This window comes from Rhinopithecus bieti, unplaced genomic scaffold (assembly GCF_001698545.2).
Source record: "Rhinopithecus bieti isolate Rb0 unplaced genomic scaffold, ASM169854v2 scaffold_17939, whole genome shotgun sequence".
Classification (NCBI taxonomy): Eukaryota; Metazoa; Chordata; class Mammalia; order Primates; family Cercopithecidae; genus Rhinopithecus; species Rhinopithecus bieti.
In genome coordinates, this window is record NW_016809446.1 from 2302622 (window position 1) to 2315648 (window position 13027).

Below are 13027 nucleotides of genomic sequence, written 5' to 3' on the forward strand. Positions count from 1 at the left end.
TATATATATATATATATATATATATCTTTTTTTTTCCTTTCTGGATTGCATATTAAATAGGCCAGTTTAAAGTTGGGAGCTGACAGCTAGCTGGGCCGCAACAGATGTTTTCTGACATTTGGCTGAGATTGGGGCTGACCTTTATCACAGGCAGCTTCATCAATCATCCTGACCCTGAATATCCCATGGCAAGTTCAGTTCTTGCTTTGTTGTCTGTGTTTCACACTTTTCCTAACTGCCCCGCACTCTCCCTGCTGTCCTTGGGAAAGACAATATCTTGGCAGAAAACCTTTCAGATTTTAAAACTCTCTTGTGGGGTGCTCTTATTCATCCCAGGGAAATTGACCCGGCGAGGCAGTTCAGATGCAGCCACTGAGATGGAGAGTCTGAGCGCCAGGCATTCCCACTCCCATCACACCCTGGTAAGCGACCTGCCGGACCCCTCCAACAGCCATGGAGAAAACACCGTCAAGGAAGGTGGGTAGGAGGTGAGGCCTACGGGCAGAAGTTCAGATTTCTTTTCTTGTTTTCTGTCCTTACACCATGTTACTTTCCCATTGTAGTCCACTTCCTGTGTTTTCTGAAAACTGGCATTCTTGTGCTGTATTGCTTGGTAATTTACTTGTTAGCCATTCTTAGCATATCCTTAGTAGCAAGAACTATTTAACACCACACTGTAAACACCATACCTCTCAGAGGGATAGCAAGGACAAGCCATTCATATTTGTTTTCAAAAGATCATAGACCCACAGGGCTGAAAGAGACCTTGGAAGACATCTAGATTCGGTGCTTCAATCCCGTCTATGAGATCCCTCTGAAGGGCTTGTATACCTTCAGCAGGAGGAAAGTCACTGCCTTCCAAGGCCACCAATTTTTTTTTTCCAGACAGCTTCTATTTTAGATAAGTTCTTGTGTGTTTTATGTGGAACAAACATGTGTCTCTGGGTGTAATCCAAGACAGGTTCACATTCTGTACTTTTAACAGAATAATTGATTTTTTTCTTATGTTCTCATGGAAGCATAAATTTAGTCCCTCTTTGATCTGCACTGTATTTCAAGTATTCAATGACATCTGTTAGTTACCATGACAAATTTATATTCAGTTACTTTTAGCCAAAGGAGAAAAAAATTATTCATGTTTGTTGTTCCTTAATATACTAGATAAAAATGCTATAAACAAATAGTTTATATCAGTATGATCTATCATCTAACAGTGGGTAAAATTCATCTATTCTGATCAACTAAACTAAGTCAGTGTTAGCAGAAGTTAAATCCTAATCTCAACCTTAAGGAAGCTAGTTATAATTCACATTTTTCTACAACCTTTAATATTTTCCACACATCATATGGCCTTAGTAGCTTCAGTAGTCCCATGAGAGTTGAGAATAACTTTGAGACTATAAGTTAAATATTTTCAAAAACTCAGCTGTTATTGTGGTCATGATTGAAGTAATAGTATAAATGTCTAACTGATATTGTAGGTTAATGTAGGAAGAACTAAGACATTGCTTTCATTTTATTAGTGCGATCTCAGATCTCCACTATCACAGTTGCGACCTTCAATACCACTTTGGCGTCATTTAACGTAGGCTACGCAGACTTTTTCAATGAGCACATGAGGAAACTCTGCAACCAGGTGCCTATCCCGGAGATGCCACATGAACCTCTGGCATGTGCTAACCTACCTCGAAGCCTTACAGACTCCTGCATAAACTACAGCTACCTAGAGGACACAGAACATATTGATGGGACCAATAACTTTGTCCACAAGAATGGAATGCTTGATCTTTCTGTAAGAAGCAAGAATTTTTCTTACCAAAATTAGACAGATGTTAATTATTTGGTGCATTTTTGCAACATTATATAAAATGGGCATATAGATTCTTAGAAATTATCAAACCCTGAAATGAAAAAGCCACCCATTGAAAAAATTCACCAGTGTGTCAACCATCATAGGTGCACCTTACTTTTTTTTCAAGCATTGCATTACATTTGATCAGATCTCAGAATATTTTTATAATCCAAAACCGTTAGTGAATCCTGAATATACATGTATAAATACACATACATGTGTGTGTTTAATAAGTCTCTTTTGTCTAGAATGAGGGCAAAAAATTATTCACTTATTTTATTTTGATATCAACAGGACTACAAACCTCCTGTGTAGCCAGAAGAAAATGAATAAAAGTTCTTAAAAGATTTAAGCTTGCAGTCTCAAGAGTGTCTGTCTTGAGTATAGTTATTAGCAAATGAAGGGGTTGTTATATTTTACAATTATATTTCACAAAATTTTTATTGCACATTAGGAATCCTGGCTTAGCAAATAATTTACAGTATTAAAACCAATAAAGGAACATAATTTAAACATGCAAATATTTTATACTTTAAATGAAGTATGAATAATGATACAGTCATGAACAAGCAAAAGGAAATCACTGTTCTTTATCCATTATTAGTAATGAATGAAAAGCAGGGGATTAAAACACTTTTATTTTAAAAAATCAATAGAACAAATTTCCATTTGGACAAATAATTACTCTCCCATTAACTCACTATGCTTCAATATCCTCATTAATTGTTGATATCATAGCATGTTTTGGAAAGTTTATATGAGATAATAGATGTATATATTTTTAATACTTTGGGTGACTTATACTCTCTATTAAGAAAATACACAAGATTCCATGGCAACTTTTATAGGAAAATTTGACAATTGTCTAAATTATTGCTACCCAATTTCATAGACTAGCCTAAGGAAATGGATTAAACATAATAACCAAATCTCTTTAGGAAGAGGGAGTGCAGGTAACTTAATCATGCCGTGTTTATATTGTCTTTCTCAGGTAGTTCTGAAGGCTGTTTATCTTGTCCTTAATCATGACATCAGCTCTCGTATCTGTGACGTGGCGCTAAACATTGTGGAATGCTTGCTTCAACTTGGTGTGGTGCCCTGTGTAGAAAAGAATAGAAAGAAGAGTGAAAACAAGGAAAATGAGACTTTGGAAAAGAGACCAAGTGAGGGAGCTTTCCAATTCAAAGGAGTATCTGGAAGTTCCACCTGTGGATTTGGAGGCCCTGCTGTTAGTGGAGCTGGAGATGGTGGAGGAGAAGAAGGAGGAGGTGGAGATGGAGGAGGCGGAGGAGGTGATGGAGGAGGAGGTGGAGGAGGTGGAGGCGGCCCTTATGAGAAGAATGATAAGAACCAAGAGAAGGTATGACTGAACCGCCTTATGTGTCCTCATGAAATGTCATACTAATTTCTTTCTAAAGCTTGCTTGCCAGCAGTTTGTTGCTTGCTGAACAGCACCTAGTCACTAGAGCAAAAAAGTGGAGAGTGGAGAAATCTCTTCATTAGGTTCTCAGTAGGCATTAGTAGAAACAGTTAGATGAAACTGTACTCTAAATCCAATATCTATTGCAATCCAAGCAGTGTTAGAGCTAATTCTCTAGTCATGTTATTTCTGCAAGAGAACATTTCAGTTATGCTATATTGCCATAATTGTCAGTCTGACATCAAGTATAACCTTTCTCAAAACTTTTAGACTCTGACCTAATTGAGGAATGTCTTAGTTTTCTCAAGCTGCCATAACAAAATACCATAGACTGAGTGACTTAAACAGTAGAAATTTCTTTCTTATGGTTCTGGAGGCTGGGAAGTCCAAGTGCTGTCAGGTTTAATTTTATTCTGAAGCTTCTTCTCTTGCTTTAGAGGTAACCACTGTCTTATTGTGTGCTCACATGGCCTCTTCTTTGTGCATACAGAGAAAGCAAAAGAGAGAGAGCAAAAGAGCTTTCTTGGCCGGGCGCGGTGGCTCAAGCCTGTAATCCCAGCACTTTGGGAGGCCGAGACGGGCGGATCACAAGGTCAGGAGATCGAGACCATCCTGGCTAACACAGTGAAACCCCGTCTCTACTAAAATACAAAACTAGCTGGGCGAGGTGGCGGCGCCTGTAGTCCCAGCTACTCGGGAGGCTGAGGCAGGAGAATGGCGTGAACCCGGGAGGCAGAGCTTGTAGTGAGCTGAGATCTGGCCACTGCACTCCAGCCTGGGTGACAGAGCGAGACTCCGTCTCAAAAAAAAAAAAAAGCTTTCTTGTGTCTCTTCTTATATGGGCCCAATCCCACTAGACCAGGCCTCACCATCATGACCTCACTTAACCCTAATTATCTCCCAAAGACTCATCTTCAAATACCATCAGTTTGAGGGGTTACAGCTTCAACATGTAAATTTTGTGAATGCACAAATATTCAGCCCATAACAAGCAGTATAATTTTTCCTCAATACAAAGTTTTTTCTTTTAAGTAACACATTTATGGCAGCCAGCTTCAACCACAGTTAAGGAGAAAGCAAGGGAAGAATTTTGCTTGATTAGTTGGTGTTGGTTTGAAGTGGGAATAACTCTCTTAGTCTCACTCAGTCCTCTCATGTCTCAATGTGGCACATCCTGGTGGCTTTAGTCTTTCTATTATTAATTGTTCCTAAATTTAATTCCCTCTGCCTTGTCAACATCTGGTATATGATTTCTTAACATCAATAATTGGTTTTCTTCTTTAATTTTAAATACAAATTACTACAGCTTAAATTCATATAACTTACACTAATCTCAATTTGTGGTTTTAGCTAGAAAATGATATTCAGAAATTGAAATCAACAAGAGATTTTAATCTCTAACAAATACTGTACACATCATGTCAAGTGTTTACACATGTGAAGTTATACTGTGTAGAGTTCTAGATATATACCCTCTAGATATATATTGTATAAACTATAAATTGTCCATTTTTCTTACATGCGATCAGATTTTCACATCTGAGCAAGCGTTGCAATACTACTTCCTCTTTCACAATTTCTTCCTCATTTCTTTCGAGTCCCACTTGACACATGTTTAATATGCATTTATCATCTGGTTTCTTCATTTTGTTGTTTACTCCTGTCTTCCCAATATTCATGGACTCTGATCCAAATATTCTTGCTCCGATAATCTTGGTTGTTGAACCATTTCTTTAGGATTTTCTTCTCCTGCCTTAATCATATTAATCATAAGGCAATTCTAATAAACTTTATTGGTTTTTAAGTTTCCCAATACCTTAGCACCTTATCCATCACTGAGGACAATGCGAGGAACCTCAGATCTGACTGTAAATGAAAATTATCTAAATAATGGTACAGATCACAAGAGATTTGATTGGAGATGCTAAGATCTAAAGAATCATTCAGTGATCAATTACTTAGGAATTAGCAAACAAATACAAGTTATAAGAACCAAATTTACTAACACAGAAACTGGTGAGATTTCTACCGAATTTCCGTTCTTTACCTATCAACTCTGTCTCGACAAAGAAATTAGAAATGGTATTTTGCCCATTATAATATTCAAGGGAAATTAAAAAGAAAAAAAGAGAATATTATGAAATATTGATAAGCTTTTATCAGCAAAGCTTAGATGTTCCGACTAAACTGATGAGGTTTTGTATGTATGCTAAGGATCTCTGAGGTTCATAATTAGTGTTTCGTTTTCGTTTGTGCTTTTCCTTTATTAGTTTTGAAATTTTATCCAAGTGGCATTTTAACCACATGTTTATTGAAAACCTACAAGTACCTTGACTATTTAGAACCTATATATTATCTAGAATCTATAGCTTGATGTAATAGATGTTATTCTGACCAAAGTTATCACTTTTCATCAGTATGGGATTTTTAAAGTCAGATTATGTGGTCTCCAATACAGCCACCAAGATATATATGTTTCATAGTTAGTTCCCAAAATAATATTCTTTTTAGTACAAATAGTTTATAAAATAAAACCTGATGGTGGGTCAAGTGCCTTCTGTTTGTGATTCACAAAGGTCTGTTCTGCCCCAAACCCATCTGTTATCTTCAGTGGAATCAGAAGTTTTATCTAATTTTGCAACTTAATAATAACAGAAGCATAGGAATTTATTAAGACAGAAAGGAAGATCTAATCTCCATTTCTATATTTGCCACAACTTGTACTGAGTGCTTGGAATGTTATTTAATATCTTCAGTTGTTTTGCCTGTAAGTTGCTACGTCTTTCTGAATGTCTCCTATGAAAGCAATCTGAATCCCAAGGACATCTGAAGGTCTAAAGAAATAAAAACCTGAATGGATATTTACAAAGAGCTTTTAGAGCTAGAAAATTTTTAAAGGAGCTTGTAATAATTTTAAAATATGTGTAAATCAGTCTTCCAAATAAGCCCTTGCTCAGGATGACCTTTTCTGAGGCACTGCTGCGTAAGGCTTTGTAGCCTGTACAGAGCCCCGTACACAAAGTCCCTTGACTAAGGAGGCCAGTGAGGATTGAAATCCAGTCCAACCTCCGCTTTTGGAACCACTCACCAAAGGATTGCATCCATTCAGAGGGCTCATCTTCTAATTCTCCACCTAGAGGGGTGCCTTTTCTAATTTGCATAAAGGTGCTCCAGAGGAAAGCAGTGCCCCACACTTTTATTATTATTTTTAATCAATGTTATTTATTAAAATAATATTAATATTAAAATGATATTAATATCTTCATTAAATAATATTATTTTAATAATAATTAGTTTTGCTATATTAATCTTAATAATAATTAGGTTTTGCTATTATGTGCTTTCATGTTCTGACTCAAATTCTCACCAACTCTATGGAAACAGATATTATGATTCCGTTTTGTAAGTCACAGGTAGGTTAAGTAGTTTGTCCCAAGGTTATAGTTAGTAAATGTTGAAACTAAAATCAGAATTCAAACTAAAAATCCAAAAATCTGAAATCTAAAATGCTCCAAGATCTGAAACTTTTTGAGCTCCAACATAAAGCCACAAGTAGAAAATTCCATACCTGACCTCATGTGACAAGTCACAGATAAAATGCAGTCAAAACTTTATTTCATGCACAAAATTATTAAATTTTACAAAATTATCTTCAGCTTGTGTATATAAGGCCTATGTGAAGCATAAATGAATTTTGTGTTTAGACTTGAGTCCTATTCCCATCTCATTATATATATGCAAATATTCCAAAATCTGAAAAAATCTGAAATCCAAAATATTTCTAGTCTAAGCATTTTGAATAAGGATAGTCAACGTATATACATACAGTTCTGTTGATACGTTTGAGTCTTCTATTTGCAACCTTCTAAGCTGTCTGAAGTAGGGCTCCCTGGAAACAGACTCCAACATGAAGATATGTGTGCGGGCAATTTACGGGAGTGTCCTCACAGGATTAACTTCTGTTAGATATGAAGAAGCAGGATGGGGCATAGGGAGAAATTGAACTGCAGTGTAGTTGTAATAGAGGCCTAAGCTAATCACAGAGAGTTCTGAAGCTGGGATGGCTCTTTAAGTAGTCCCCAGGTGATGCAAAGAGACCTTTTTAGCAAACACATCTGGGGTCCCTTTATGGCCCTGTCCAGTCATTAGAGGTAGACTGCCTCCAGGAAGAGAGTATAATGTTGGGTGAGGCAGCTCTCTAGCTGTGGCCTTCAGAGGCACTCATCTGAGGGCAGTCAGCCATCAGAACTTGGAACAGCTCAGAGAATGAATGCTGCAGTGCCAAGGGGAATATCTGGAGTTCAGTACCACCTCCACTACAGAAGCTTACAGATAAGAAAAGGGGGACCAACTGGATAACATTAGGGAAGGAGAAAGTCAACCTTATCATAGTAAAGCCCATGCTAATGTATAGATAAACCCCTATTCCTTCCATACCACACGCACGTTTGAGTACTTATATCTGGTTCTAAAGTTTATGCGTCAACCCAATCATGTGGCTATGGAAAAGTCCCTTATAATTTGCAAAACAATTCTCATCCATTATTTAATTTGCTCTGCATTGTAAACCTATGAAGTAGGAAAGGCAGCTATTAGAATCCTTAATTCATAGGTAAGGAAACAAAAACACAAAGAGATTAGTTAACTTATCTAACATCACGTGCAGTTAAGGACCAAGTGCTGGAATCCAGGTTTATGGTGTACATGCTGATGATAGAATGTGGTAGAAGGACTGAGACAGGCTGCAGCTTCCTAAAGAAAGTGACTCTTCCACACTGGGCTCTGCATCATTCCTTGGCAACTGCTTCCTTATACTTCTTTGGAAATAATCCAAGGAAGTTCCTTTTATGGAAGCCATGTTCTCCACTAACAACAAAGATTAAATTGGGCAAAAGAGAGGATGATATCAATTCTCATGACTTGTCTCAGGGAGTCTTCCTATTTATCCTCAAGGGAAGAATCAAGCTGAAAGTGTTTATAAAGTTCTGTGTATTCTCACTTTGCTTGTGCATGTGTATTATAATACAGTAAAGTATACAATTAGAAAAAAAAGCCCTCAAAAATGTCAGAAGTTACCATGAAATTTCAAAGTTCCAGACTTTGATCAGTTCCAGAAACTTGGCAGTAATCCTTGCCTGGTGTATGAGAAGCCTACCGATGAGGATAGTTTCTAATAAAACTTAATTGCTTTCATCACTGATAGTCTTCACTGTCTCTCTTTAGGTGGTTGTCTGACAGCAGTCAAGGATATAAAAAGCATGTCTTCTAACAAAGAGGTCTCTACTGATATTCTCTAGCAACAGGGGGTGTTCAAAATACATAGATATTTTTTCTTTTAAATCATATGCTAAATTTTAGAAAATGGAGCGTGTTTGTTGAGCCCATTACAATTCTGTTTTCCGAATTGCAGGTGCTCCCTGTAAAACATATAAACTTGATTTAATCATACAATAGAATCTTAGTGAAAGGACCTCAGTGACAAAGTAAACAGACTTTTCTTTCTTTCTTACTCGTGGGTACCAGGATGAAAGTACACCTGTAAGCAACCATAGGCTTGCTCTAACAATGCTCATCAAAATAGTGAAGTCTTTGGGATGTGCCTATGGTTGTGGAGAAGGACATCGAGGGCTCTCTGGAGACCGTCTGAGACACCAGGTATTCCGAGAGAATGTAAGAGAATTAAAGTAGACTCCATTTCCTCTCCCTCTTCCTTCCCTTCTGTTTAAGAATGAGTCCTTTGACAATGAGGGTCAGTGTTCCCTGAAAAATATTATATTTTGTAGGGGTAATTAATGCTGTTTTGGTGTGAGGAGATTCTCATGAGATATCTCAAGATATCTAAAACCCAGGCTTAGGAAAGTTTAATTGGGAAAACATTTCTGCTTCCTGCCTAGGGCAGACCAAATCCCAATTAGTGAAAGTATATATAATTGGAATGTGTGAATTGCAGCTTGAAAGAACTTTTGCGCAGATGAACACTATTTAGCAAGCTTTTGATGGCCTGTAACAAATGACTTTTTAATCATCTGCCAGCGTACTGTAGAAGCATATTGCATATTGGAGAAAGGGGTCAAAGTTTTAGGACCTGGTTTGTTGTCCTTCCTAAGACATGGAAAATGGCCCTTATTGGGACAAAACAGGACTGTAAAAGTAGCCAGTCATTTTCTGGCTGCTTTATTTGAGAATGAACCTTGCTTTCTGAATATTTGAGATCATGTCCTTGTCAACTGTGTGAAACTTGAAACTCTGCATTTGTGTGTGCCAAACGTAATTCTGTACTGGAAATGGTCTTCCAGCTCATTTTTATTTGCCTCTGCTGACTGTTAATTTTCTTTTTCAATTTGAACAATAACCTACTTCCACAGTCTGAGCTGGGATGGTTGCTTCATATGTATGTTTGAATTAAAATCATAAGAAAATATTCTCTTAAAAATGAGAGTTTGATGCAAATTTGAGTCCTGGAAATCCTTTGGTATATCTTGGCAGAGTTTTAGGATCATGTCAAAATCTAATGCCAGCCCGTTTTTCCTTGATATTACGTTTTGTCATGAAATGTTCACACAATATTAGCATGCTGACTTTCTTGCTTAATGTATCATCTCTCATCTATGCATCTATCTATCCTTTTCTGTTTTGCTCTTTTATATTATGTTATGTTGTGTTATTTTCATTTATTATGTGTATATGGGGTTATATTTGCACTATTAGCTTCTAAATTTTGAAACTTGAAAATTTTGACCAAGATCTAGATTTTGAGGCCAAAAATGGAAAATAATAATTAATAAGGCTATAGAAAGCTGGCATCTTCCCCATCTTTGCACATGTGTATATGATTTTTTATCTTTGATTTTAAATTCTATTATAGTATGAATAAATGCCTTCAAAGACAAATAAACCACATTACTCTCCATGCAGAAGACCAATTTCATGACATGAAACACTAAAACATAATAAATAAACATAATAAAAAGTGTCGTGCTTTAGTTGGAAGTATAAACTGGCTCTGATATCCAAAATCTGTCTTTCTGGATTCACAGAAAGCAGGGTGAGTTGGATCAGAAGCCATTTGAGGAGTTGTTGTTATCACGTAGTTCATCATACTTTCCTCCCCTGAACACTTCCTATGAGCACATCCAGCCAGTGTTCTACCTGTCTAATTGATTTGACTTATGGGACAATTCCTCTATTATCTTATTCTGTTAAATGCTCATTATTGATATTATATTTGCTTATTTATGTTCAGCAAACACATTGTCCAAAAGATAGAAATTTGGGAAATTTTCCTTGAGAAATGTCCAGTTCCAGAAGCTAAATATTTTCAGATTTCTCTACCATTGGCCTTTCAGAAACTACTTAGCTTTTAAGATACTAAGAATATTTCTCACCTTTACCAGACAAGGTCCTCTCCCTAGCCTTTTTTCTTCCAAGAAACAGAAGGTTATTCTAACGATATTCTTCAAAGTGCCCAGCAATTTCATCATATGATGCCTCAACGTATCTTAGAGTATTAATCTAATCATTAGCTGGTAGTCCCCAATTATTGAAAAGGAATTCATTTCTTAAAAGTTTTATATCTTTTGAAGAAATTCAGGATATTCTTTCAGAATTTAAGTATTTGAAGTCTGATATTCTTATGCTTGCTTAAACTTCCGACTGAACTCATACAGACCATACAAACATTTTAATATCCTCTAAAGAGAAGATCTGAAATTATGCCTTTTTTGGTGTATTTTGTAGAAAACACAGAATAATTTGTACTTCAGGGCCTGCCAACTCAGGGTTTTAAAGAGCTTTATAAATGCTACAATAAACATCTTCACAAATTCTTTATGGAATGACAATTAAATACCTCTTCATGCAAAATATATTTTACCTAAGTGCTTTGCAAACTTCATTTTATAGCTAGCAGCATTTATTTTGCAATAAAAAATGAGTTTGTTCATTATCTGGAAACTTGTAAACTCCCTGGGAATAAAAATACCTAATTTCAAATCTAGAACATAATAAAGGAAAAGTGAAAAACATATCAATCCTTCTGACTTTGCAATGCAGATGGAGAGATTATAACAAGGTTATACCAAGAAGCCTATTGCTAGTTCCAAATTTCAGTCTTTTATAATCTTTTTTTTCTCTCTCAAAATTTCCAAGACTTTTTCCTGGGCCTTGATTTGTCAAAATGATGATAGAACTAAATTTTCTTCTGGACCACACTTAAGGGCACTAATAAAATCCCAATTCTCAGAAATTGCTTTCCCTAATCTGACTTCAGTGCCTGTGCCTGGTTGTCCAAAGTTCTCCATCCGTAATTAAGGTGGCCCTCACTAAGCCACCCCTTCTTTCTTGATCCTTATCCCTTTTCCCCTCAACCCAGAGACTTCGGTCATTGCCCCATTTCATTCCATTGTATAGACATTCTTCTATCTCTTTTATTCAGATGTAGTGTGGCACACATCTTCCCATTGCACAAAGCCTTTGAGGTTTTCTAAACATGGCTTGTCAATTCTATCACTTACCTAAATTTCAAACTTTGAGGTTTTTATCATTAAGATCTTAAAATCTCGATCTTGGTGAAAATACTGAAATATTTCTGGGACCAGCATTAGACCTTAGTTTTGAGCTTTGGGGTTTTTCCTATGGAGCAGTTGTTCTCAATGTAAACACCCTCAGACTTCTCAGTCTGTCTCTGCTCACATCTTACTCAGACAAGAGGGGCTAGCAGAGTTGCCTGTCACCGGCCAGTGGGGATGGTTGGAAACCCTTGCCTTCTGAAGGCTTCTGTCTCAGATTACCAGTATCCATAGCTTAAGCTGGTACTTGTGACTTTTTCACTTTTCTTCCTTCATTGCAGGCCCAGAACTGCCTCACTAAGCTATACAAGCTAGATAAGATGCAGTTCCGACAAACCATGAGGGACTATGTGAACAAGGACTCTCTCAATAATGTAGTGGACTTCTTGCATGCTTTGCTAGGATTTTGTATGGAGCCAGTCACTGACAGTAAGTAAAGCTGCACCGAAGTTCTAGGAGAAGTCGTTGTGAGGTGAAGCAGGTAGTGTTTCAAGGGGACACTAAATTTGTGGAGGTAGAATTTAGAGGAAAAGATATGTTTGTGTCCATGCATGTGTGTGGGTGTGTGTATAGCGTATAAACAAGAAAAGCTTGCACATTATCTCTGATGACACATTTTGGAGGCTCTCTGAGGACAACTTACCACAGTAAATGAAAGTTTGGTAAAGCTTGTGGAGTTCTCATCTAGCCCCTCAATGTTTATACTACCCCTTATGGGACTCCTCTCTCTCATATAACCTTCTGTTGTATGGTCTCTGAGGCAGTGAACATATTCATTAGTTCAACAGATGTGAAGTGAGTGTCTATAACGTACAGGCATTATAGTGGCACAGTGCTTGACAATTTTTTCACAGAGTAGTATGGGAGACAAACCTTTTGATTGCAGTAAACATAGTAGTAACACAATTTTGACACACACATACTTAATTTTTTTAAAAAGGCAAATGGATCCAGAGATAAACCTACAAGCTATTTTACAACTTAATGGTTTTCAGAAAACTCTAGTATGAAGACCTAAGTTACAGGGGGAGACCAATAAATGTCACTTGCATTTATAGTAAACCAAAGACCGCCAGTCCAATGTGAATGCAAATGCAGCAATGCAATGAAAATAATGCATGAAGCCTCAGTTTTATTTTATTCAAAATACACATTTTAATTAGCATTTGGGAAGGATAGCATTATAGT

The 13027-nt window shown here is 36.8% G+C and overlaps 1 protein-coding gene across 11 annotated transcripts in view; it reads left to right on the forward strand.

Moving 5' to 3' along the window:
• The window catches only part of UNC80 (unc-80 subunit of NALCN channel complex), a 231389-nt gene that overhangs the window by 49576 nt on the left and 168786 nt on the right, over positions 1 to 13027 (forward strand). For all 11 annotated transcript variants that reach the window (XR_001888651.1, XM_017889402.1, XM_017889408.1 and 8 more), the window contains exons 11-15: positions 337 to 477; positions 1524 to 1792; positions 2844 to 3212; positions 8796 to 8942; positions 12121 to 12268. Coding sequence is in view for 10 of the 11 variants with exons in the window: in XM_017889402.1 (XP_017744891.1) it covers positions 337 to 477; positions 1524 to 1792; positions 2844 to 3212; positions 8796 to 8942; positions 12121 to 12268 (1074 nt within the window). In the remaining variant the exon portion in view is untranslated. The remainder of the gene's footprint in view (positions 1 to 336; positions 478 to 1523; positions 1793 to 2843; positions 3213 to 8795; positions 8943 to 12120; positions 12269 to 13027) is intronic.